The sequence below is a fragment of the Sus scrofa genome, chromosome 2 (genome assembly GCF_000003025.6).
Source record: "Sus scrofa isolate TJ Tabasco breed Duroc chromosome 2, Sscrofa11.1, whole genome shotgun sequence".
Classification (NCBI taxonomy): domain Eukaryota; kingdom Metazoa; phylum Chordata; class Mammalia; order Artiodactyla; family Suidae; genus Sus; species Sus scrofa.
Window position 1 is genome coordinate 79,773,844 of NC_010444.4, and position 27,973 is coordinate 79,801,816.

The window sequence follows — 27,973 nt, forward strand, 5'->3', positions numbered from 1 at the left end:
CTGGTTGAGAGTCTGGCAGGGCATCCTGAGTCCTGGTGACCTGGAGTAGAGAGGTGCACGTGGCCAGGAAGTTGTCCAACTTTGCCTGGTGCTGTGTGTTCTGGTGGCCTTGAGGGGCCTGAGTTTGAAGAGGAAAACTCTGGGCAAGGAGTCAGAAGACCAGTCTTTAGTATTTAATTTTACTTATTGATTGTAACTCTAGAGCACGTTTTGTGGTGGTGGTGTTTTTTCCCCACACCCAAGGCATGTGGAAGTTCCCAGGCCGGGGATCGAACTGGCACCACAATAATGATCCAAGCTGCTGCAACGACAACACCAGACCCTTAATATAATGTACCACCCGGGAAGTCCCTAGAGCAGGTTTTTTTCATTGACGTATAGTTGCTGTACAATCTTATACAAGTTACAGGGGTACGATATAGTGATTCCAGTTTTTATTTTTTAATTTTTATTTTTTCCATTATAGCTGATTTACAGTGTTCTGTCAATTTTCTCCTGTACAGCAAGGTGACCCGGTCATATCTATGTATATACATTCTTTTTCTCACATTATCCTCCATCATGCTCCACCACAAGTCACTAGATGTAGGTCCCAGTGCTACAGAGCAGGACCTCATTGCCTATCCATTCCAAAGACAATCGTCTGCATCTATTAACCCCAGACTCCCAGTCCATCCCACTCCCTCCCCCTTCCCCCTGACAACTGCAAGTCTGTTCTCCAAGTCCACGAGTTTCTTTTCTGGTGATTCACAGTTTTTAAAGATTATATTCCATTTATGGTTATTATAAAATATTGGCTATATTCCCTGAGATGTACAGTATATCCTTGTAGCTTATTTTATACCTTGTGGTTTGTACCTCTTGCTCCCCTGCTCCTATATTGCCTTTCCTTCAGAAGCCCACTGTCCTCAGTCTGTTTGGGCTGCTGTTGCAAAATACCATGGACTGGGTGGCTTAAACAGCAGACATTAATTTCTCCCAGTTCTGGAGGCTGGGAAGTCCAAGATCAAGAAGCTGGCAGATTTGGTGTCTGGTGAAGACCCGGTTCATAGACGGCCGCCTTCTCACTGGGTCCTCACTTGGTAGGAGGAAGGAGGGAGCTCTGTGGGGTTCCTTTTATAAGGGCACTAATCCCTTTCATGAGGGCTCTACCCTCATGTCTTAATCACCTCCCAGAATCCGGCTCCTAATACCATCACTTTAGGGCTTAGCTTTCAACACGTGACTTGGGGGCGGGGGAGGCGGGGTTAACATTCAGCCTAGAGCAGCCACCGCCTCCTGCTAGCTGTGGCCCAGGCTGGTTGGGACCCTCAGTTCCCTACACGTCTTACACGTCGGGTAGAGCCGAGAGCACTGCTCAGCCTGTGGGGAGGAGCTGTAGTAATTCGGGGAGTGAAGGGAGGGCTGAACAGAAGAGCTTGTGCTGAGGCTGAGCTCCGAGCACCTGATCCTGCTGTTCAGTTTCAGGGCCCCACGGGGCTTTGGTATAATCTTACCCTTTCAGGGAGAATCCTCTCCTTCGCCACACATTTCTGCACACTCCTCCCTTTTCTCTTAATAATGCTCACCCCTGCCCTTCACGAGGCATTGTTAGGTGTTGGTGGCAGATAGAATTCTTTAAATCCTTTCCTCCTGGCTCCTCGGCTCCTCAGCAGCTCAGCTCCCGCTGCTGCTGGGCTGTGGTCACCTCCTTTATCTAGGATGTTAGACCTAAGTGTTGGGAAATAGCATGCCTGCTCAGAACCCCTTCCCCTTCCTCCTTTTTTTATTTTATTTTTATTTATTTTATTTTAGGGAGGCCCTTCTCCTTCCTTCTTTTTTATTTTATTATTTTGTCTTTTGCACACCTGCAGCGTATGTAAGTTCCCAGGCTAGGAGTTGAATCAGAGCTACAGCTGCCGGCCTACACCACAGCCACAGCAACATAGGATCCGAGCTGCGTCTGTAACCTATGTCACAGCTCACGGCAGTGCCAGATCCTTAACCCACGGAGCGAAGCCAGGTTTCAAACTGGCATCCTCATGGATGCTAGTCGGGTTCATTACCAGTGAGCCATGACGGGAACTCCCCTTCCTTTTTAAAAATTGAAATAACCAAGATATATGTTGCTTTAACATGATTTATGTGATTGATAATCCCACCACCCTAAAACAAGGACTATTTAACTTTTTGCATGATCCCTTCCAATCATTCAATGAATGGACAGATTAACAGATACCTAAGAGTGCACACCATGTATACCTTGCATCTGTGAATGTCAACCTTATGTCAGAAACATTTCCCTCAGGAGTTCCCGTGTGGCTCAGTGGGTTAAATCTCAGTGGGTTAAGTGCAGGGTTGTCGCTGCAATGCCTCCGATCCCTGGCCTGGGAATTTCTGAATGTTTCAGGTGCAGCCAGAAATAAACAAAGGAACAAAATCCAAAAAAACATTTTTCCAGGTGCTGCGAAGTCTTTATGGTCATGCTTCATGGTCACATACGATTCTGTCAATGGAAACTGCATCCCTCTATCAACACAGCATCTCCGCCTCCTCCACGTCTTTGTTGGCACAGTGGAGCTGATGGTTTTGTGGGGAAAGTTTTCTTCCTGGTGTTATTATTTGTGATGTGGAGTAACTGCCTAAAGAGGATTGTTTTTTAGGGCTTTGTCTTTTTGTCTTTATTTTGGAACATCCAAGTGTGTCCAAGACATACGTGTTTATCTTTCTGCGGAATTCTAAAACCGTTGCACCATTGTGAAGTCATGCTTCAAGTTTTATGATGGGCAAAGTGGATTCAGTCTATCTTTTGGTTGAACTGTTATTTCAGTCCGATTTGTTATTGCGGTTAAAAGCAAAAGCGCAAATGATAATGAAGTCTTAAAATAAGATTTAGAGCTCTGAAGATTTCCTCTCAGAATTAGGCTCATGTGTTGGTTTGATGCAGAACCCTCCTGGAGCTGCATTTATCAGCACCGGGCACAGTCCGTGCTGTGACTTCAAATTCTGTGAACAAATGTAACTCAGGTTGGTAAAGTTCTCCGGATGCCACACACACGACCTCCAGCTCTTCCCCGATCAATCGATTTTCTCCATGTGTAGGATCAGGATTAATCTTTAATTGTTGATACAGGCACTTGTGTGTGACAGTGCCTTCACACAAAGGGAAAACATCCCTTTATCATGTCCAGAAACATATCTCCGTACTAAGCACGACCCATTGGGAGAAAAAATAAGTTTGTAGATGTAGTTTTAAAGAAAACCATGTCAGTGTACTTCTGGAGGCTGCAGGGGAAATGATCTGGGGGCCTCCTGGTGCTCACCTTGGGCAGAAGCTTCGTATAGTCATCCTCAGAGTGTTTCTTTTTTCTTTCTTTATCTCTGTCTTTTCTTTCCTTCCTTCCCTCCTTCCTTCCCTCTCTCCTTCCTTCCCCTCTCTCTTTCTTTCCCCTTCCTTCCTTCCTTCTTCCCTCCCTCCCTTCTTTCCTCCAAGGCATGCAGCAGCTTGATGTGGGATCTCAGTTCCCAGACAGGGATTGAACCTGGGCTTTTGCAATGAAAGCCCCGAATCCTAACCACTAGACCACCAGGGAACCCCCTCATAGTGTCTCTCAACATCCCCCATCCCATCTGCTGAGAGATGGCCTCCACCCTCCTGGAGGGGGCAGCGACCAGCCCCACTTGGCAGCCTGCACCCAAGCACAGGTGACCTGAATCCCAGCTCTGAATCCTTGCTGCAGCCCCAAGGCAGCCCCTGTGGAAAGAGGACTTTAGCTTGGCATGGCAGCAGCTTTGTCTCCCAGTATGGACATCCTCCGCAGGTGGTAGGGAAGACTTTTGCTTTAAGCAGACCTGGGTTCACATCCCAGCTCTGCCATTTCCTAGCTGGGTGGCTTCAGGTAAATGCCTGTTTTTCCAAACCTCAGTTTGCTCATCTGTTAAATGGGGATTATTGTTCTTGCTTCATAAGGTTTCTCTGGGATTAAACAAGTTGATATGTTTGAAGAGCTCAGCACATCATATACATCCTGAAAACAGCTATTTGGGGTGAATGCTTTCTTTGACTAAACCCAGAAGGAATGCCTCTGTTGCTGATTAGAGAGGAGTTCCATGGAGGACCTTAAGTTCCTTTTATGACTGGAATTCTGCCATCTTGTTAAGGCTATACAGAAGCAAAAGGTATTAATATGTGCCCAGTCAATGATGGAGAAATGTGATTTGGTTGTTGAAAAAAAGCAAAGACTGAATTAGCTTCATAGCTCCATGAGGAATGAGATTTCCCATTTAAATAAAAATCACTTCAGTTATGACCAAAATAAAAATTGGAACTATTAACAAAAATTATTATATGGATTTTTCATGGTGAAAGGGCACTCAAAAATACTCAATAAATTTGCTTCAGTAAGTCCGTCTGTTTTTGTGATTATACATCATGGCACAAATACCCTCAAATGCTCATGATTGAATTGATAAATTAGAGGCCTCACACACATCTGCTTCAATTCACATTTGTAAATGAGAAAACCTTTATTTTTCTGATGTAGCCGCAAAATCTCGGGGGGAAAAGTGCCTTCAGATGAATAATGTGAACTTCTGAAACAGAGTTTGCTTCCCCCTTTACGCTGTGAAACAAATTATAAAGTTGTAAGAATGTATTCTGGTGTTTTCAGAAGACAGCTTAAATAAAATCTCCTTAACTCTGGGCCTCCAAGAAGGATCATCATACAGAAGCGAGGGCCTGTGCATTTATTTAGCTGTGCCTTTTTGTGGGATGCATGGGCTGTGATCATCTAGAGGATCTTGGGCTGTTATCATCTGTATTGTCTTGTTTTCAGTCCCATCTTGTGGTGGTTTAAACAGATGTTGACAGTTCACATGGCAATGAGATTAGAGTGTGTGTGTGTGTGTGAGCCAGTTTGAGGGCTGGGAGGGCATGAGTGTGTGTATGCATGTGGCTGTGTATGAGTGTAAGAGCGAGTGTGCACATATGTGAGCATGCGTGTGTGTGAGAGTGTGTGTATACATGTGAGGGCCCGTATGGGTCTGAGTGTGTATATAAAACTGTGTGCCTTGTGGGGGTGTGTATGAGTGTGTGCCTGCATGCGTGGGAGCTGGGGAGGAAGTGGGAAGGGTGAGATCAGCTTGACCTTCTTGTCTCCCCCCAGAAGCCCCCTGGACGGGCCCGGCACAGCTCATGTTGCTGGCTCCAGAGCTGGAAGACCTGGTTTGATTCTGGAGCTGCCACTAAACTGGGCACAGCATCCTGGGACAAATTAGTTGACTTTTCCAAGCCTTACCTTCCTCCTCTGAAAAAAGGGTGATGGTATCTGCTTCACTGCATTTCTTTCCAATTTTTTTCTTTTTTTTTAATTTAAAAAAATTTTTATTTAACAATCGTTATGGGGGGCACATCTTTAAGGCATTAACTTGCTGTGACCCACCTTTGCCTGGCAAAGCAATAAAGCTTTTTTTTCTACTTTTCTCAAAAAAAAAAAATCCTTATAGGGAGTTTCTGTTGTGGTGCAGCAGCAAGTCCAACTAGTATCCATGAGGATGTGGGTTCAATTCCTGGCCCCACTCAGCTGTTGGCGATCTGGCGTTATTGTAAGCTGTGGCGTTGGTTGTAGACTCGGCTTGGATCTGGCATTGACGTGGTGTAGGCTGCCAGCTGCAGCTCCGATTCAACCCTTAGCCTGGGAACTTCCATATGCCACGGGTGCAGCCCTAAAAATAATAAAAGAAAAAAAAAACCCCAAAAATAGAAATCATTATAGACTCACAGGAAATTACAAAAGAGTACAGAGAGGTCCCAGGTATCCATCACCCAGTTTCCTCTAGCAGCTATATCTTACTTTTCTGTAGTTTATCAAAACCAGGAAATTAACATTGCTCCTATCTACAGACCTTACTCAAACAGCAGTGGTTTTTACATGCATTCCTTTGTGTGTGTGTGTATGAATGGTTCTGTGCACAGAACTATTCACTGCTTTTCTGTGAACCTGGAGTGAGGTGCCCTTCCCAGGACTGGGAGGCCGTTCCCTCCTTACCCACTCCCTGCTTGGCTAATCCTAGCCACAGGCTGCCCGGGACGTCAGTGCCAGGGGCTTCCTGGGGACCGGTCCTCCTCCTCCCCCAGCTCCTGTGATGATGCTCACACCTTGGTGTGGCTTTGAATGACTTGAGCTGGAAGAGCCACCATTGTATCACTCAGTGCAGCCGGTCCTGGTCCTGCCCATCTCTTTCTGGGCTCATGTTCCATGAGCACTGTTCCATGAGCACTGCCCCTCTGAGTCCTCGCCCCAGGCAGGTTCAGCCACTGCTCCTTTAGCTCCTTTATCTCCTTCCTCTTCCTAAAATTCTCAATAGTGTCTCCCTCCCCTGACCCCTCACCCCTCACTGCCTCCCTCAGACTGTGGGCTGATAAGGTAAAAACTTCTCAATCAGCCTATGGTCAGGGCCTCAGGTCCTTTCAGCCTCCTCTCTGCCTCCTGTTACTTCAGTCTGCTTGGGGCTGGTGGGGAATCTGAAGGAGGCAGTGGGGTAGGGCAGGGGGGTCTGTGGGACCCCATCTGTATCAGCATGCTAGTGCTGCCCTAACAAAGTGCTATGGTCGTGGAGTTCCTGCTGTGGTGCAGTGGGTTACTGATCCAGCTTGTCTCTGTGGAGGCGACAGTTCGATCCCTGGCCTGGTGCAGTGGGTTAAGGATCCAGTGTTGCTGCAGCTGTGGTGGAGGTCCCAGCTCCGGCTCGGATTCAGTCCCTGGTCTGGGAACGTCCATATGCTGGGGGCGGGGGCTGAAAAAGAAAAAAACAAAACAACGAAGTACCACCGTCAAGGGGGCTTAAACAGATGTTTCTTCTTTCATAATTCTAAAGGCTAGAAGTCTAAGATCAAGGTGTTGGCAGGTTGGTTCCTCCTGAGTCTTCCCTGGCTTGCAGATGGCCGTCTTTTCCCAGTGTCCATCCGTGGTCTTCCTTCTGGGTCTGTGTCTGAATTTCCTCTTCTTTTTTTGGGGGGGTGTCTTTTTAGGGCCATTCCCAGGCTAGGGGTCGAATAAGGGCTGTAGCTGCCGGCCTACACTGCAGCTGCAGCAACACCAGATCCGAGCTGCATCTGCAACCTACGCCACAGCTCATGGCAACGCTGGATCCTTAACGCACTTAGTGGGTCCAGGAATCAAACCTGCATTCTTGTGGATCCTAGTTGGATTTGTTACCACTCATCCACAATGGGAACTCCTGAATCTCCTCTTTTTAAGAGGACACCAGTCAGCAGGAGTTCTCTGGTGGCTCCGCAGGTTAAGGATCCAGCACTGTCACTGGTGTGGCTTGTGTTCAATCCCTGGCCCAGGAGCATGACCAAAAAAAAAAAAAAGACACCAGTCATGTTGGATTAGGGCTCACCCTCTTTCCTCATTTAACGTGATTACCTCTTTGAAAACCCTTCCAAAAATGTAGTCCCATTCTGAAGGGCTGGGGGTTAGGACTTTTAATATGCAAATTTTGGTGGGGGACGCAATCAGCATGTGCCGCCCCCTCACCAGGCCTGACACATCAGGGAAACCCCAGACCTTGACGGAGGACAGGCTCAATAGGGCAGAGGTCAGCAGGGGGCAGGTGGAGCGCAGTGTGGAGAGATGTAAGCGGGCCTGTGGTGGCTGGGCTGCGACCTGGAGAAGGCTTGGCGGCCACACACCAGAGCAGCCCAAGGGCTGGCCTCAACAGGTCAAGACTGTTCATTCCCCTCGCAGGGCTGTCGATGGGGTTCCTTTCTGTCAGGCCCCTGCGGTGAGCCTTAGAGGGTGGGTCCTGACGGGAAGTGATGTGTGTGTGTGTGTGTGTGTCTGAAAAATAATGAATGGGGACACGAACTAGGGATTACTGGAGAATCACATTTTGTTTGCAGACCAAACCTTTCAAAACATGCTTGTGTATGTATTTCGGGACGGAGCAGGGACCCTGAAGGGAAATATTTGCCCGTGTAGTTTGGAAGAGAGTGGCTCAGCCTGCCCAGAGAGTCACTGATTAAACCCACATTCCTTACAGAACAGTTTCTGAGCTCCTGCCAAATGCCTGGGTTGGGCTAGATGCCCTCACTGATTGTCTTTGCCTGACTCTGCCAGGGACGTCTGCCTGGCACCGAGGAGGAAGTGGAGGTTCAGAGTGGTGAACTGATGCCTTCTAGCCTGGGAGGCCTGCCCCAGCAGCCAGCTAAGCCTGCAGGAGCCTGGTCCTGGGCGTCCCTGTCCTTTGGCTTTTGTTAGGTTATACTTATTTGGCATACAAACTCCACATACCTGAAATGTATGGTTTGCTGTGTTTCGACATATGTGTTCACCTGTGAAATCATTGCCACAGTTAAAACAGTGAACATCACCCTCAAAAGTTTCCTCCTACCCCCTTGAATTCTTGCCCTTCCATTTTTTCTTACCTGCCACCCAGGTATTGTGGATTTCCATCACGATTAGTTTTTGTAAGATTTTTATATGAATGGGATCACATAGCACGTACTCTTTTGTGGGGTGGGGTGGGTCTGGTTTCCTTTACTCAGTATAATTATTGAGAGTTTCTTTGATACTTGTGTATACATTGTTCATTCTTTTTCATTGATGATATACTATATATATCCATTGCCTGTTAATGGATATTTGGATTGTTTCCAGTTCCGGGCTTTTACAAATAAAGCAGCCAGCCATGAACATTCACGTACAAGTCTTTAATGGAATATACTTTCTTCTTCTTCTTCTTCTTCTTTTCCTTTTTAGAGCTGCAGCTGCAGCGTATGGAAGTTCCCGGGCTAGGCGTCAAATCAGACCTGCAGCTGCTAGCCTACACCACAGTCACAGCAACACCAGATCCGAGCTGTGTCTGTGACCTACCCCATGGCTCACGGCCACGCCGGATCCTTAACCCACTGAATGAGAGCAGAGATCAATCCTGCACCCTCATGGATACTAGTTGGGCTTTTAACCCGCTGAGCCACAGCAGGAACTCCTGGAATACATTTTCATTTCTCTTGGGTATAAATACTTTGGAGTAGAATGGCTAATTGTCTGATAGATGTGTGATTAACTTTTAAGAAACGGCCCAACTGTTTTTAAAACCATTGTATCAGAGTTCTCATTGTGGCTCAGCAGAAATGACTCTGACTAGTATCCATGAGGATGTGGGTTTGATCCCTGGCCTTACTCAATGGGTTAAGGATCTGGCGTTGCCGTGAGCTGTGGTGTAGGTAGCAGGCACAGCTCGAATCTTGCATTGCTGTGGCTCTGGCATAGACTGGTGGCTACAGCTCCAATTTGACCCCTAGCCTGGGAACCTCCATATCCCGTGGGTGCGGCCCTAAAAAGACCAAACAAACAAAAAAACCCATTGTATCATTTTACATTCCCCATAGCAGTACAGGCGAGTTTCATTTGTTGCATAATATGTGTTTTTTCTTTGGCTACTTTTAAGATTTTCTTTTTATCCCTGGTTTTAAGCAATTCAATTATGATATTTATAATATGCCTTGGTATAGTTTTCTTCATGTTTATTTTGCCCGAGTTTCATTAAGATTTTTGGGTATCCGGATTTATAGTTTTCATCAAAATTTGAAAAAAGTTTTTGGCCATTACTTCTTCAAACATTTTTTCTGTTCTACCCTTTTTCTCCTCTCCTTCAGGGACTCTAATTACACACATAGTAGGCCACTTGAATCTCAGAGTTCACTGACATGCTTTTTTTTTTTTTTTTTTTTTTTTTGCCGCACCTGTGGTATGCGGAAGTTACCGGGCCAGGTATTGAACCCATAGCACAGCTACAACCCGGACCACAGAAGTGACAGTGCCAGATCCTTAACCTGCTGTGCCACCAGGGAACTCTAACATGCTTTCTTTTTAGATGAATTCTTTCTGTTCATTTTGGACAGGTTGCTATCTTCAGGTTCACTAGTCTTTTCTTCTGCAATGTCTAATCTTCCATAATCCTTTCTATCCCATTTTCCATCTTAGAGATGATAGTTTTCATCTCTGGAAATTTTAGTTTAGATCATTTCATATCTTTGATGTCTCTACTTAACTTTTTGAACATGTGTTGTACAGTTACAATCCTTGTTTTATAGTCTTTGTGTACTAATGCTAACACCTGTGGCAGTTGTGGGTTATTTTCAATTAATTAATTTTTCTGCTCATTATTGGGCCTATTTTCCTGCTGGTAATTTCTTATTGTATGCCAGACATTATGAATTTTACCTCGTTAGGTTCTCAATGTTTTTGTATTTCTTTCAATGTTCTTGAGTTTTGTTATGTCACAATTGTTACTTGGAAATAGTTTGATCCTTTTGGGTCTTGCTTTTAAGGTCCATTAGGTGGGATCAGAGCTATATTTCATGTAGGGTTGATTATGTCCTGCCCCTGAGGCAGGACTCTTCTTGGTCCCCTACTCAGAAGAACCAGTGTTCTTCCTAGCTCCATGGGAGAGCTGGACACTGTTCCCTCTAATCCTTTTGGGTGGTTCTTTTCCTGTCCTCAGGTTGTTTCTTCATACACATGTGCTGATCAGTGCTCTGCTAAATATCCAACAAGGACCCTTGAAGATCTCTGTGGTTCTCTGTGTGCAGGTCTCACCTCCCAGGTCCTCTGCTCAGCGAACCAACTGTCTTGCATCCCTGGACTCCCACCTGTCAGGCTCTACCTGTCAGACTCTCCCTGGGCCACATCCTGGAAACTCCCCCACCAGGAAGCCAGAGCGGTTGTTTTCTGTGTCTCTGAGATCACTCTCCTTCCCTGCTTAGTACCAATATCTTGAAAACCATTGTTTCAAGTATTTTCTTTGTGGGCTTTTTGTTGTTGTTGTTTGGGTGTTTGATGTGTTTCAGGCAGGAGGGTAAACTGGTCATTACTACTTCATCTTGCCTGGAAGTAGAAATCCCTGAGGTAGACGTAAACATTTTTGGGAATAATTTTAGATTTATAGAAACATGTATTTACCTGTGTACGTAACCATAGTACATTTGTCGATAATAATAAAAAAATAACTGTAAGACAGTACTGTGGCAGGCGGAATTCTAAGATCGCTCCCAAGATGACTACCCGCTGGTGCACATAATTTTTATAACTCCTGCCCTGTGAGTGAATGCAGAACTTGTGATTATTATGATATGATTGAGTTACTAATCACTTCACTTTGAGTTAATTTAAAAGCTTATCCTTGGTAAGCCTGACCTAATTAGGTGAGTCCTTGAAAAAGACTGCACCCTTCTTTGAACCATGAGAGGGTGTGTGGAAGGGACCACATGGAAAGGAAGTGTGAGCAGCGCCTGGCAAGCAGTCAGCAAGAGAATAGGGGCCTCAAATCACAAAGAGCCACAGGAGCCTGAAAGAGGACCCAGAGCTTGAGAAACACCCAGATAGCACTTTGATTTTAGCTTCATGAGACCCTGAGCAGAGAACCAAGTTCACCTGTACCTGGACTTCTCATCACAAAAACTGTAAGACGGTAAAATTTGTGTTGTTTTTAAGTGCTGGTTTGGTGGAAGTTTGTTATGGAGCAAAGGAACATGAATATAGTTACTATTAACTAACGAGAGGCAGGTCAAATTCATGAGTAGCAATAACCCACTATTCATCTAGCAAGATCTCAATAAAGACTAATGTGAAGACTAGCTTGAAGCCATAGACCACTCCCATCACCTCCAGTTTTCAAGATAATTTTAACACTCATATTGTGCCTTAATTGGAGGTTAGAATCCTGATCAAGAATGGATTTATGGGGTTCTCATCGTGGCTCAGTCAAAACGAATCCAACTAGGAACCATGAGGTTGAGGGTTCAATCCCTGGCCTCGCTCAGCTGTGGTGTAGGTTGCAGAAGTGACTCGGACCTGTCGTGGCTATGGCTGTGGCATAGGCTGGTGGTTACAGCTCCAATTGGACCCCTAGCCTGGGAACCTCCATATGCCACAGGTGTAGCCCTAAAAAGCAAAAAAAAAAAAAAAAAAAAGTGTAAATTTATTTTATGAGAAAATACTTGCAAATCATCTATCTGATGAGGACGTAGCAGTCAGAATATGTAAAGAACTGGGAGTTCCCGTCGTGGTGCAGTGGTTAACAAATCCGACTAGGAACCATGAGGTTGCCGGTTCGGTCCCTGCCCTTGCTCAGTGGGTTAACGATCCGGCGTTGCCGTGAGCTGTGGTGTAGGTTGCAGACTCGGCTCGGATCCCGCATTGCTGTGGCTCTGGCGTAGGCCGGTGGCTACAGCTCCGATTCAACCCCTAGCCTGGGAACCTCCACATGCTGCGGGAGTGGCCCAAGAAATAGCAACAACAACAACAAAAGACAAAAGACAAAAAAAAAAAAAAAAAAAAAAGAATATGTAAAGAACTCTTACAGCTCGACAGCAATGAAAAGACAAACAACCCAATTTAAAAATGGACAAGGGGCCTGAAGAGACATTTCTTCAAACGAGATGTACAGATGGTCAACAGGCACCTGAAAAAGTGCTCGACATCCTTAGTCACGAGGGAAATGCAAGTCAAACCCATAATAAGATACTACTTTACATCCATTAGGATCTGTGTGTGAGGATGAGGAGAAATTGGAACCTTCATACATCGCTGGAGGGAATGAAAATGGTTCAGGCTCTTTGGGAAAGTTTGGTGGGCCATTAAAATGTTAAATATGAAACTATCATATGACCCAACAATTCTCCTTCTAAGTACATACCCAGAAGAATTGAAAACAGGTACTCAAACAATACATGCGTGTACACTCATGTTTATGGAAGCACCATTCATAATAGCCAAAAGGTGGAAACAACCCACCTGCTCATGGAGGAATATATGGATAAACAAGCCGTGGTCTATACATGCATTGTAGTACTTACTCTTCAGCCATAAAAAGGGATGAACTAGTGACACATGGTACAGAGCGGGTGAATCTGAAAAACATTTTGCTCAGTGAAAGAAACCAGACACAGAAGGTCACATATGGTATGATTCTGTTTATAGGAAATATCCAGAACAAGTCAATCCATAGAGACAGAAAGGAGAGTGGTGGCTGGGAGGAGGGAGGAAACGAAAACTATTGCCTGATGGGTACAGGATTTCTGTTTGGAGTCAAGACAATGTTTTGGACGTAGACAGAAAAAAAATTAGATAAAGTGGTTGGCTGCCCAACATTAGGAATCCCCTAAATGTCATGGAATTGTTTACTGTATTTTTTTTTTTTGTCTTTTTTTTGCTATTTCTTTGGGCCGCTCCCGCAGCATATGGAGGTTCCCAGGCTAGGGGTCGAATTGGAGCTGTAGCCACTGGCCTACGCCAGAGCCACAGCAACTCGGGATCCGAGCTGTGTCTGCAACCCACACCACAGTTCACGGCAACGCCAGATCGTTAACCCACTGAGCAAGGGCAGGGACCGAACCGGCAACCTCATGGTTCCTAGTCGGAGTCGTTAACCACTGCTCCACGACGGGAACTCTGGAATTGTTTACTTTAAAATGGTTAATTTTACGAGTGCTTGCGGTGGTGCAGTGGGTTAAGAATCTGACTGCAGCAGCTCAGGTCACTGCAGAGGTGGGTTCAATCCCTGGCCCAGCACAGTGAGTTAAGGATCTGGCATTGCTGCAGCTGTGGCATAGGTCGCAGCTGCAGTTTGGATTCAGTCCCTGGCCTGGGAACTTTCATATGCTGTGGTGTGGCCAAAAAAAAAAAAAAAAAAAAAAAGTTAATTTTATGTTATGTGAACTTCGTCTTAATTGTTAAAAAGGAATCATCTGTTATAAAAAATAACGAAGTTATATCTCAATCAGTGGTAAGTGACTTTGTGATTCTGCTACCCATTCTTTTAAGTGAACTAGACTTAATTCAGATCTTCTCATCAGTTTTTTATCTGATGCCCTTTTCGCATTCCAGGATCCCATCCAGGAGACCTCATTGCATTTAGTTGTCATGTCTCCTCGGATCTATGACACCTTCTCAGTCTTTGCTTGCTTTTTATGACTTTGATAGTTTTAAGACATATTGGTCAGGCATTGCTCAGTTTGGGCTAGTCTGACTTTTCTCATGATTTGACTGGGTTACAGGTATTTGGGGAGAATATCACTCAGGTGGATTGTCACTATGATGATGTCATGTCAGTGGTCCATGACGTCAACATGGCCTATCACTGGTGGCACTGACCTTGATCACTATATAAATTGGGTTCTGCCAGATTTCTCCATTATAAAGTGACTCTTTTCCTTTCCCCACTCTACCTTTTGGAAGCGAGTCACCAAGTCCAGGCCATAATTAAGGAGAGGGGATTTGTAGCTCCACCTCCTGGAGAGGGAAGTATCTACATATATTGCTTGAAATTCTTCTGTAAGGAAGGTTTGTCTCTTTTGCCATTTATTTATCTAATCATTTCTATCAGTAGAAACTCACGGATATTTACTTTATTCTTGGGGTTATAATCCAGCACTGCATTATTTACCCTGTTGCTTAAGTCACTGCAGCTTTGGCCATTCTGAACTCTTCCAGGTTGGTTTTGTGTCTTTGATCCCTCTTCTCCCCCCTTCCCCCTTTTTAAAAGCACTTCTTTATTTTCTGGCACTATAAGATACTCCAGGCTTATCTTGTATTTTTCCTGCCCTGGCTCTTGAATCAGTCTTCTCTCCAAGGCATTGTGGTTCTTTTTATTGGAGAATGGTATTTAGAAACCAAGATCTGGGTGCTGAGTGTGCTTGTAGCTACTAGGGTGTCACTGCTTGTGAATCTTCTCTGCAGACAGCTAGGGTACATGCATATGTAATTCACCCCTCTAAATACACATACCTAGAATTATTTCCCCATGCATCTGTCTGTGCACATAACATAAACATAACCTCATAGTGATGTTTCTGACCAATCTGGCACCACAGCATTCATTGCAGCTTTCCCTCTTTGCTTATTTATGACTTCTTTCTTGGACAGTGAGAAACCTGGCTCCCATTACCCATAGTTTATATTCTCATTTGTTCAACCCCAATATTTCATGTATAGTAATTTTAAAATTGCTACCTGTCCCCTGTGAGAAACAACTTTACCTACCAGAGTATATAGCATTTATGGACAGTTCCTTTGGTCTCAACCTTACAGTTCTCAATTGAAACATGATTTTGCAACATGACTCAGGTCAGCTATGTTTTTCCTCACTACCTTCAGTGACATTATGAAATGTAACTTTAATATAGTTACAGTTATTTGTCTCAGCCTGCATTCTATCCTGGGATTCTCCAATATCCTAGTTGATTGTTTTTTTCCCATTGTCCAGGAGTTCCCATCAGGGCTCAGCAGAAATGAACCCAACTAGTATCCATGAGGATTCAGGTTTGAGCCCTGTCCTCACTCAGTGGGTTAAGGATCTGGCATTGTCCTGAGCTGTGGTATAGGTCACAGATGCGGCTCAGATCTAGCATTGCTGTGACTGTGACATAGGCTAGTGGCTGAAGCTCTGATTAGATCCCTAGCCTGGGAGCTTCCATATGCCACAGGTGTAGCCCTAAAAAGCAAAAAAAAAAAAAAGTATCCATTAAAGTTTTCTCTTTGTGATGTATGGTCCCAGTAGCTTTTGGCAAATGTATACAGTCATACATCCACCATCCCAGTACTATTCAGAACAGTTCCATCTCCTCAGATATGGGTACTTCATTCTTCCTACCCCCTCAACCATTGCCAACCACTGACATAATTTCTGTTTCTATAGTTTTGAATGACCTGGATTATTATAGCATTTTTTTTTTTTTTTAGACCTGAAATTTGCTTCTAAGCAGAGGTTTTCTTGCTCTGTGATTGAAGTTAGTTGATACTGGATTCAGGTCCAGTCCTGACTCTTCCATTGCCCTGAGTCTCCGTTTTCTCATCTGTAAATGGGTAGGAAAAGAGTCCCAGCCTCGTGGGGGTTCCTGGGAGGACTCTGAGATAACAGTTGTTGGCACAGTGCCTGGCACAGAATAAGTCGTGGGTAATCTCGATGGTCATAATAATACTTTCTATTTGCTGTCATGACCATGATCATCACCACCACAGTAGGGTATGGAAAACAAAAAGTTAAAGAGGCCAGGAAAGGCTGCCCTCTTGAGTTGCTGGTGGCAGAAGAATGTATGCAGGGGCCCTGCCCTGTGGGGGGTGGAAGGAGGGGGCCAAGGGGATGCGACTGTGGCAGGGCAGCGATGATCCTCTGCAAGCCTCCCTCTGGTGTTTGTGGTGCCTGTGTATGATCGGGGTTGATCCTGGAATTAGTTTGGGCTTCCTGAGAAGATAGAATCATCTGTCTGTCATTGAAAAGTTGCCCTAGGCAGGGAAATTTCAGGGCTTCATTCTGGCTCTTTTCCTCCCCACGACTTTTTTTTTTTTTTCCCTCTCCTACTGAGAAGACGATATTCCAATACAGAAAGAACTTTTAAAGAAGTAAATCGCCGTAATCCCTACCCCCAAGTAGGTTGATGTTTTGGTAGTGGCTGCCATCCCACGCCTGTGTTTTTACACAGATGTAAGCATTATTTATTGTATCATAAACATTTTTCCTTGTTGCTACATCGCCTTCATAATGATTTCTCATGAAGCTATGACAGTTTCCTGAAGGGGATTCACCATCCTTCATGAAAACACTCCCACTGTTTTGCGGTGCAACATCATGAATATCATCTTTTGCTCCTGCTGATTTATTTTCTTGGGATATAGACCCTAGAGAAGGAATTTTCTCTCAAAGGATAGGAATGTCTTTGTGGCTTTATTTGTAGCATTTTGCAGAAATAAATCATTATATCCTTTTTTGTATGTTAATCTATATTTCATCAAAATGCAGCTGTTCAAAGATGTGATCAAATATCTGGTGAAGTGTCTGAGACTGATGCTTCAACAGATCATTGATAAATTTGTCATCTGACCATGTAATGCTTTTTTTGGAAACCATGATTTTCTGTGATTAGTTTTCTTTTGGCTCTTGCCACCCCTCCCCCCAACTCCAAGTTCTTCTCAATACTTCTGGAGGGAACGCTCCCAAAGTCTCCCGGCTTTTCTCAGAAACTCATTCTTTATTTACTTTTGGAGTCAGGACTTGTTTGCATATGTAAAACCAGGACCATATTGTTTGCAGATGCTAAGGGTGCTGCCAGATAATTGAATGTAAAAAGTTGAGACTTTTTTTTTTTTTTTTTTTAACAGACCTGGACACAAAAGAATATTTTGCTATAATTTTTTTTTTAAAAGGAAATAAAGATCGTGGGATTGGGTTTCTAATTTAAACATTTCACTTTGTGTTTCTAGTAGGGAGGGTTCAATCCCAGAGTTAGGGACCTAGAATTGGGGGAAGATAAAGAGATAAAACCTTGCAGATTCTCCATCTAATCCAGAAAAACAAAACATCAAAGGAGTTAGAATAAATAACAAAACAAAAACCCCATCAGTTATTTATGATCCCATCTCCCAGCATTAACAATACATTTTCCCCCCTTTCTTCAATAGTTTTCTGTTTAGCTTTTTGTTTGAAGATAAGAATAGCTTAAAAGTAATTGTGTTTCCTATCAGTATTTGATAAAGTGGGGGAAACAGCCCAGTTGTGATAGCACTTGTTAAAAGCAAATTGTTTTTTAGCATTAAATACTTTTTTTTTTTTTTTTTAAAAGAAGTTAGCTTCTAGTCTTTCTAGCAATGATTAAAACAGAGGAGAGCTTCTCATATAAATTGACTGGCTTCAACTAAAAGGCTAGATTCTGTTTCTAAGTGAATTTTGACATCTGTAACAGTGTCTTTGAGTACAGTGGGGGGTGGGGCAGGGGGGTGGGGGTGGGGGAGAAGGTTCTGAGGTCCTGCTCATGCCTGCATCCCGGGCAGCTCATGCAGCATTCCTCTTCAGCGAGGATGGGTGTAGCTGGGATGCTCCAGAGTCTGGTGCACACAGCCCGGCCCCGGCAGCTGGGGGTGAGGTGGCGGGGGTGGTATCTGAGGCACCTGGTGAGAGCCCATGGCAGCTGCAGGGGGATCTCTGGAGGCTGGGGGCCAGCCCGGGCTGCTCCCAGAGTGGCTCTGGTCCAGGTGGGTGGTTCCAGGGGCATTCCAGGCTTGCGCACGAGTGAGTGGCAGGTGGGGTCTGGCTGGGAGTGGAGATCCGGGGGGCAGAGGCCTAGCCAGGTTCTGACTTCTGGGGCACGTCGAGGCCTTGGGGGCCAAGATACAGTAAGGGTGGAGATGAGGATGGAGGAGATGGTACTGCTTTCGCAACGCTTCCTCCAGTGTTCACAACCTCACATCCTCCAGTTCTCTAGTTCCCTTATGGTGAAGCTGGTTAAGGACCCGGTGTTGTCAGTGCTGTGGCGCAGGTTTGATCCCTGGCCCAGAAACTTCCATATGCCGTGGGCACAGCCGAAAAAAAAAAAAAAAACCCAACGGAGTTTCCTTCATGGCTCCGTGGTAACTTGACTAGTATCCATGAGGACTTGGGTTCTATCCCTGGCCTTGCTCTGTGGGTTAAGGATTCCGAGTTGCTCTGTGCTATAGGCCGGCAGCTGCAGCTCTGATTCGACCCCTAGCCTGGGAACTTCCATATGCTGCAGGTGCAGCCCTAAAGAGACAAAAAACAAAAACAAAAATGAAAACAAAACAAAAAACCAGAAAACTTTGCCTTCACTCTGTCTTGTTGGTTTCAGCTTCTGTTGCCCATCTGGAAAGTGAGGGCCAGGCTGGCAGATGGGGGTGGAGGTGGAGCTCAGAAGTGCTTTGCAAGGGCCAGAGCTGCCCTGGTTAGGTTTTGTTGTTGTTGTTGTTTTTGTCTCAGGCCACTGGGCCTGGGCTGTTCAGCCCCTTCTTGTGTGAAAATTCCAGGCTTGGTGGTCAAGGGCTCAAGACTGAGGGGACCCTTCTCACCACCTCTAAAGCGGTGATTTAAAAATTACATTTTGTTTGCGCGTTTGCTGCGGTAGTTCCAAGATATTTGTCTTTTTTTTTTTTTTAATGTTTTTTCCTGAGAAAAATTACATTTTTAGGTGTGAACCGTAAGTGCCATCTTTGGTGGTGGTTCTGCATTTTTCACTCAGCACCTTGGGGATTTGCTTTGTTTTGCTTTTAGGAAGGTTTTTTGTTGTTCTTGCTTTGTTTTTGTTTCAGTTTTTTCCTAGGGAAGGCTTAATACTTTGTATATTCCTGTCAAGACTCAAGTCTTGGCTAGCTTTGGGATCATGGGCCAATTGCTTCACTCCCCTAAACCTAGATTTGGGATTAGAGATTAATGTCTTAGTTTGTCTAAGTTTGGTCCCCTGTCTGTGAGGCTGGGACAGTAATTCAGGCCTCAGAGTTTATCCCCAGTGTCACGTGAGGTGATGGTTAGGCCAGAGCTGTTCTCTGAGTTGCCATAATGGCAGAGCTGTGACTTTTGTTTAGTTTTGTTTTTGTCTTTTTATGGCCTTACCCACGGCATATGGAGGTTCCCAGGCTAGGGGTCAAATCAGAGCTGTAACTGCCGGCCTACACCACAGCCACAGCCACACAGGATCGGAGCCACTTCTGTGACCTACACCACAGCTCATGGCAATACCAGATGCTCAACCCATCAAGTGAGGCCAGGGATCGAACCTGCATCCTCATGGATGCTAGTTGGGTTTGTTAACCGCTGAGCCATGACGGGAACTCCTACTGTGACTTTTGCCTCCATTTCTGTGGTAATTCTTTCCTCTTCACCCAAGTTTAGCACAGGGTTGGGCATGTATAGAGATTCTTGTTAAATTGTACTGCACCAGGTTTTCTAGGCCAAGGATCCCCACTGGTAAGAAGAAAGGAACACGTCATTGGGGTGGATTAGGCCTGGGCCATTGGGTCTGAGGCCTTTGGGCTGGGAAGGGCTGCAGCCAAGGGGGATAGGAGTGGGGAGGGGCGGTCAGATGGGGCAGGAAACCTGTGCAGAGCCAGTGTTGATCAGCCCTACCCAGCTTCCCTCTGCTCTGCCCTCCCATCTTTACCCTGACTGCAGGGTCCCTTTGTCGTTCTGGGATTTGTGTTTCTATTTCTATTTATTTGTATTTGTAACAAAGCAGAAACATGCCCCTTCTATTCAGGGAGTCCCTGAATAGAAGAAATTGCTAAACATTTATTTCTGTTTCTCCTCCCGTTCTAAAACTGCCTGTAGGAGTTCCCATCATGGCATAGCGGAAACGAATCTGACTAGTATCCTTGAGGATGCAGGTTCCATCCCTGGCCTCGCTCAGTGGGTTAAGGATCTGGTGTTGCCATGAGCTGTGGTGTAGGCTGCAGATGCGGCTCGGATCCCATGTGGCTGCGGCTGTGGCATAGGCCAGCAGCTGCAGCTCCGATTCAACCCCTAGCCTGGGAACTTCCATATGCGGCAGGTGCTGCCCTAAACAACAACAACAACAACAACAAAAAACAACAAAAACAAAACTGCTGTAGAATTGAATGACCTTTTAAAAAATGTTCTTGAAAGCACCAGCACCACCCCTGTAAATCTTTCAGATATGTTGGTTTTTGCAGATTTTCCCACTTCTTCCCTTCTCTAGTCTGAAATACAATCTTGTTAATTTTCTTTTGTTTTTTCTTTTTCTTTTTTTTTTTTTGATTCAGAAGCTGGAAGGACTAGTCAAGTTCCGGACAGTTCGGGAAGCACCATCCCAGTGTGTCTGCCCTCCGGGTAAGTGGATGTTGCAGCCTTGCTGGCTCTTGACGTCTGGGGGCCTCGCTTCCTCTCTCCCGTCTGCTCAGAACTGCTGAGGCTGTGGTCGAGAGAATGACCTTGGGTTACAGGCTGTCTGTGGTACCTTGTGGACCGCCCTGGGGCCTTTCTTCCTACCTTTTTCCTGGTAGGCATGTCATTAAAGATTCTGGCAAAATTAACTGCCTTGGTTTGATGAGGGCAGTGGGATGGGTGCAGGAGCTAAGAAGCTGTTAGAGATGATTTATGATAGAGGCTGAGATGCTGGGAAAGTAGCAGCCGTCCTGTTTTAAAGATGGAGAAACAGGCATGCACCATCCACATGGGGATTCATGTTGTGACCCTCGCTCTGTTTCACACATGAATGGGGGTGGATAGAGACATAATTTAACGGAGATAGATTTTTCGTCTGTTTTCATTTCTTTGGTGGAGGAAGAGGAAAGGGGCAGGAAACTTGGTCTGAATTATTCAGATAATCATGTCTCTTGGGTTTCGATGGTGTAGACCAAGGATGACTATGACTAGAATGATAATTCAGTGGTTCTTAATCCGTGGCTCAAATCCTGATTCATATCAGGTCTTTGGTTGTTCTCATGGGAGCTTTGCTGACTGTGGTTGAGTATTTAGGGGCGTGGACTCAGTCCTGGTGTTTTGGGGGTCGGAATTATCCTCTTGCAGGAAAGTGTGTCGTACCAGTGAATGAGTGGAAAATCATAACATTTCCTAGACCCCCACCCCACCCCCCGCTGCCCCCATGCCGGACAAGGTGAGAGAATGCGAGGGCCAAACCCAGGGCCCTGACACCTCTCATGTCACAGCGTGTCACTTCTCCCATTGGCCATGATATCTGGCATTTCCCAAACCGCTTCACCTGGACCAGAAACCAAGCTCACTGATGGTTGACGTCTCCATGTCGGGAGATGCGCTGAGATTTGTGCAAAGGCGGACCTCGTGGTGTGGAAGTTCAATCTCTGGAGAGGCAGCAGGAGAGGAGTTTACTGTCAAGCCTGAGCTGGCTTTTCATAGGGAACTCTGAGGTTTTAATGGAAGGGAAAAGGACCTGACGAATAGTGACATTGTGAGCAGATCAGGAAGTCATATACTGCAGTTCAATGGGGGAAAAAAAATCACTCTCACCAGTGAATTTTTGGCTGATCTACAAAATGTATAAAATGGGAACAATTCCTCTTTTATCTTCCCTCTTTCTTTCTGAGTGTTGTATGGGTGTAAATGCACATGTTATGAGGATGAGGGTTTTTTAAACTGGGAGTCACAGTATGTTTATGAGACATGAAATCAGTTCCGTAGGTTGCAGCCAGCATTTTGAAATTCTGCACTAGCAGAGATGAGAAGAAAAAAACATTGGAGGAGTTCCCGTTGTGGCTCAGTGGTTAACGAATCTGCTACGAACCATGAGGTTGCAAGTTCGACCCCTGGCCTTGCTCTGTGGGTTAAAGATCTGGCATTGCTGTGGCCATGGTGTAGGTCAGTGGCTATAGCTCCGGTTAGACCCCTAGCCTGGGAACCTCCATATGCCACCTGTGTGGCCCTAGAAAAGACAAAAAGACAAAATAAAATAAAATGAGGAAAAGCTAACTTTATAAAAACAAAAACCAAAAAACGTTGGAATGAAGTTTTTCTTTCAGCTCTTTCAATTTGTAGGTGTGACCTGGATGGTGATGGGAAATGGGTTCCTTGCTATGGGTTTCTGACTGGAAGTTTGGCAATCCCCAATATACATGATGGATGGAGAGAGAGCAGGAGGCAGTGAGGGGGCATGGAACTCTTCTTTTTTTATGATTTTTATTTTTTCCATTATAGTCGATTTGCAGTGTTCTGTCAATTTCCATTGTACAGCGAAGTGACCCAGTCGTACACATATATATGTAAATTCTTATATGTGTATATATATATGTATATTCTTATATATGTTTATATATGTTTATGGATATGGATAATGTGAGAAAAAGAATATACATATACATATACATATTCTTTTTCTCACATTATCCTCCATCATGTTCCATCACAAGTGACTGGACATAGTGGGGCATGGAACTCTTGAATAAACCCAAACCAGGTCCAGGTCTTTTTTTTCCAGTCTACCTTTTATTCATAATATACATTCCTTTGTTAAGAAATATAAGAGTCTCTATAATCAAACTCTTGTTGACAAAATGTTAAACAGTCATAATTTGGCTGTTTGGTATTATTTCAACAATAGTTTTTGCATTATGATTTTTAAAAAACGATTTTATTTTTTCCATTATAGTTGGTTTATAGTCAGTTGTCAACTGTACAGCAAAGTGCAGGTCCAGATCTTGGTCAGCCACTTCCTGTTTGTATCAATCCAGCCAGTCCTGGAGTGGGCTTTTGAGGTCATTGAGGAAATACAGGTCAAAGCTTAGGACCTGGAGACAGTCCTGTGTCCTGCCTTCCCCTGGGGGCTCCTGGACCACGGGGAGAGTTGCCAAGGGGATGAACATGGAGGCAGAAAGGTTGGTCAGAACCCCCAGGCCCACCCATCGAGAGAAGGGCAGGGCTCAGAGGGTGCCCAGTGGTCAGCATTGAGCCTTTGTTGTCTGAGGGGCTTGTGGCTGTCCTCACAGGCATGGTCACTGTGACCCTGGTGATGTAGGGTGGTGGCCTCTGCCAGCCCCCAGTGCAAGACGCACAATACCCACAGCTGTTGTGTCTCTCCTGTCACCTCGATCTGGAGGACTCACCTGAACCCCTTTAGACCAGAAAGAGTCCTTTATCAGTGCAAAACCCCATAGGCTGACCCATTCTCTTCTGCCATAAAGAGACAGAAGCCTTTTTCTCCACCACCAGAATCCTTCACTCGTTCCCTTTCTCCCCAGCTCTGGTCTGCCCTGCAGATTTTTGGAGTCTGGACACACAGACCACCCTCTATAGCTTGGATCCTCATCTGATTTGAGATCCCCGCAGATCCCCCCACCCCCAACCCCTCCTCCAGCCCAGTTTCTTCCCACAGCCCAGAGGACAGTGTAATCTTTTGTCAGATCCTAGGATGCAGCCGACAGATAAGCGAGGCCAAAGAAGGGGCAGCTCTGCTTTGAGTGTTGCCCATTGTGAAGTGGCCGCTCGCTCGGGGAGCTGTGAGGCTGAAAGGAGAGACAGGCTTCCATTGGAAGGTCTAGAGTCTTCTCTTATCAGAGTCAGCGGTGGGAGGACTGGCAGGCTGTGCCCTGTGACCTCAGGCAAGTGACAGGTCCTGAGCCTTGAATTCCTCATCTAAAACAGTATGGTGGGTGGTACTGTGCCCTCTTCCCCCCAAAAAAGTTATGTCCCAGTCCTAAGCCCTGGGACTTGTCAGGGCGGCTTTATTTGGAACTAGGGTCATAATTAAGAACCATGAGATGAGGTCATGTGGGATTAGGGTAGACCCTGCATCCAGAGATGAACACCCTTTGAAGAGACAAGGGTGAGAGATTTGAGGCCCAGAGACATCCAGAGGAGAAGGGCCATGGGAACACAGCGGCGGAGACCAGAGTGATGCATCTACGAGCCCGGGAATGCCCAGGATTTCTGGCAATCATGAGAATGGTTTCCTGTTTTTTGTTTTTGTTTTTATTTTTCATTTTAGGGCCACACCTGCAGTATATAGAAGTTCCTGGATTAGGAGTCGAATCTGAACTGCAGCCGCCAAGCTATACTATGGCCACGGCAACACCAGATCCAAGCCATATCTACACCCTATGCCATGGCTTGCAATAACGCCAGATCCTTAACCCACTGACTGAGGCCAGGGATTGAACCCGTATCCTCACCGAGACAGTGTCAGGTTTTGAACCTGCTGAGTCACAACGAGTTCCTGTCATTTTAAGTCACCTAGTTTGTGGTCATTGGTTGTGGCAGCCTTAGGAAAACTAAAGTAGGAGTATTAACCCAAATATAAGGTTGCTGAGAGAATCAAAATGTGAGGGACCTAGGAGCTTCCTGCACTGCCAAGTACATATGAGTCAGGAGTGCTGCCACCTGGGAGCCCCCAGTGCTGCTCTTTCTCATACACTTGCCCCAGAAGGGGTTCTGCTCTTCCTTCAGTGAAGAGCTCTGGGCTGTAGATACAGGCCACTTACTCAGGTCCTTCGGGATTCCAGCATCTTCTTTTCTTATGTTACTTATGTACGTAAATGTTTTAAAATATGTTGAAACTCTTAAAGTGTTTATTATGGGGAGTTCCCTGATGGCTCAGCAGGCTAAGGATCTGGTTTTGGCACTACTGTGGCGCAAGTTCAATATCCAGCCCAGGGACTTTGGCGTGCTGTGGGTATGGCCAGAAAATAAATAACATGTTTGTTTTTGAATAAGAAACAATGTGTGATAAAAATTCAAGGACTAGAGTTCCTGCTGTGGCACAACAGGATCCTCAGTGTCTCTGCAGCACCAGGATGCAGGTTTGATCCCCAGCCCAGCACAGTGGGTTAAAATCTGGCATTGCCACAGTTACGATGTACGTTGCAACTGTGGCTTGGATCTGATCCCTGGTCCCAGAACTCCACACATATGCCGTGGGGTGGCCAAAAAAGAAAAAAGATAATTCAAGTACCACCCAAGATTACACGTGGAAAATAATGTCTCTCCCTTCTTGTCGCCCAGTTCTCCTCCTCCCCTTTCCAGGGGCCGTTTACTGTTTGCTGATGCTTTTCTGAGCAGTCCACCCTAATAGAATTTTCTGCGATGATAGAAATGTTTTATCACACGCCTGAAACATGGTTAGTACGACTGATGAACTGAATTAAAATATTTTGTGTAATTAAATTGCCATGTATGGCTGGTGGTCGTGGCATTGGACAGCCCAGTGTTTGAGGTTGGTTATGTACATTTCAGCAAGAAGCTCCCCTCCGGGTTTCATGCATAGGGTAACATATATTGTTGTCCCTGGGTTGCTGTTGGGGGTTTGCTGTTTCCCTCTGGGATGGTCTGAATCAGTCCATGCATCAGAGAGCCGTTGCTGCCTTGTTTTGGTTAAATGACAGAATCCTGTTGGGCTGTTGGGCTGTCCTGAAAGGTACCTGGCCGGTCCCCACCTGAAGGATGTTTGAGTTGTTTCCCATCCTCAGTTCTCACAGACTGTCCTTTAAGCAGGTGTCAGAGGGCAGGAGAGCTGTCGACCCGCCCTGTCCCCTGCCATCCTCGTACTTTGCACTGAAGCTGTCCTGGGTCAGGCACTGCTGCAGGGGTCTGGGGATGCTGGGGGGTAGGGGTAGGACAGGAGCCTTCAAGTCTCTTTGGGGAGTCCCCCCCCAACCCAGAGCAGCAGTTCTGGAATGTTGTAGGAAGGGCTCTGGCAGGGAGTGGCCCCGAAGTCTGCTCTGTGGGGGATGCAGGCACGACCTGGTCTCCACTGTGCTGTGAATAGTCCTGACACGTAAGCATCCCAAGAGATGGGTCGGAGCCAGTACCCTGGAGCCTGAGAGGCTTGGATTTGAATTTGGACTCTTCTGCTTGAACAACTGCCATGTGGGCACATCCTGCATGTCCTGGATAAATGGGCCACTCTGGTGTGAAAGCTCCTTGTGTTAACTCTTTTAATTATGTTAATAAAACAGACAAAGTAAACTTAGTAGCTCACATAGCTGGAACGGAGAGGTCATAGGTAGAGCTGGGCGCAGGTGCATCCGGCCTCAGGGGCTCTCTCTCCATCTCTCTGCTCTTCTAGAAATCATTTCAGATGCTGTCTCCTTCGGGTGAGAAGGTGGCCACCAGCTGCCCCAGGGCTGGATCAGACCTCAGCAGCCCCAGCAGAAAGAGCTCTCCCTTTTCTCAAAGTTCTCGGCATTGGGGAATGGGGAGTGTTAAGGGCTGAACCGTGCCCCCCCAATTCATGCTAAAGTCCTAACCCCCACCCAGTGCCTCAGAATGTGACCGAGAAAGCCTTTAAAGAGGTAAATAAGGTAAAGTGAGACTGTTGGGGGCCCTAATCCTCTGACTGGTGTCCTTCCAAGAAGAGATTAGGATACAGACACGCAGTGGGAAGACGACGTGAAGATGGGGAGAAGGCGGCCGTCTCCAAGCAGAGGAGAGAGGCCTCAGGAGAAACCAACCCTGCTGACACCTTGGTCTCTGACATACAACCTCTGGAATTGTGAGAAAATAGATTTCTGTTGTTGAAGCCACGCAAGCTGTGGTACTTTGTTTTGGCAGCCTGAGCAGAATAATACAGGGAGTTATTGTTGCTGGGTACAGAGTTTCTCTTCGGAAAGATGGGAACATTGCAGAAGGGGATGGTGGTGGTGCTTATACAACAGTGTGAATGTCCTATGTACCATGGAACTGTGCACTTTTAAGTGGTCAAAACTTTGTTTTCCCCTTTCTCTTGATTTTTAAAATTTCATTTTATTGGAGTATAGTTGATTGACAGTGTTGCATTATTTCAGGTGTTCAGCAAGTAAAATGATAGATTTAAATTTTTTCTATTTTACCACAATTAAAGAAAAAGGTCCCAGAATTGACCCTGCTTTGCCTGGTTTGGGGCAGGTGCCTCTCCCTGATGTAAATGCTGTGCCTGGAGGACGGGACCCATTCATTGGCCAGGTCTGGGTCATGTGACCATTCTTGGACCTGGCGAAGGGGAGAGGCTTTCTGGGGGAGGGTTGACACCACCAGAACCACATGGGCTGAAAATGGGGAAGGGTGTTTACCTTAAGGAAAATGAAGGTGTTGGTCCCAGAAGAGAAGAGGGGTATAGCTGGGCTGACACAGCTGACCACTTCTGTCCTGCTCCAGGGGCAGCGGGCTGGACAAGTCCAGGTGGTCCTTGGCAGGGACTATAGACAGATCTTGAGGCTTACCTCCAGTCAAACACACGGGTCTTTTCTTGCTGTTGAATTGGTCCAACAGACAGTGTGGCCTGGTGATAAAGCCCTTGAATTCTGGACCCAGACTGCCTGGTTCAGATTCTCTGTCCCTTACCAGTTCCATGACCTCGAACTTATCCTCCTGGTGCCTCGGTTTTATCGTCTGTGAAATGGGATTTCTAATGGTACCTACCTCAGAGGATTGTGCAAGGATCGAATGAATTTGTGACAGGACTTGGCACTGCTTCCTGAAAGTGAGTTGGTGGTTCCCAGGAACCCAGATCCCTTGCCCCGAGACCAGTCCAGACCCGCCTTGTACAGCCTGTTACCTTCCTGGTTTTTCGCTGATGTCAGTCAGGGCTGCCAGAAAGGAGGCGATTCAGAGATGACGGTTGGCTCGGAGTATTCTGGAGTGAAGGAACAAAGGCTTGGCAGGCTTCCTTAGCGTGTTCTTCTGGGACATGGGTGAGAAAATGCTGGCAACAGATTTCAGAAGTAAGGGAACCGGAAAAGAA

General features: G+C 45.9%; 1 protein-coding gene across 3 annotated transcripts in view; it reads left to right on the forward strand.

The window, feature by feature from the left end:
* COL23A1 (collagen type XXIII alpha 1 chain) overlaps positions 1-27,973 on the forward strand; it is a 375,037-nt gene that overhangs the window by 7,584 nt on the left and 339,480 nt on the right. For all 3 annotated transcript variants that reach the window (XM_021084363.1, XM_021084365.1, XM_021084364.1), the window contains exon 2: positions 20,550-20,616. In XM_021084363.1, the coding sequence (XP_020940022.1) occupies positions 20,550-20,616 (67 nt within the window). The remainder of the gene's footprint in view (positions 1-20,549; positions 20,617-27,973) is intronic.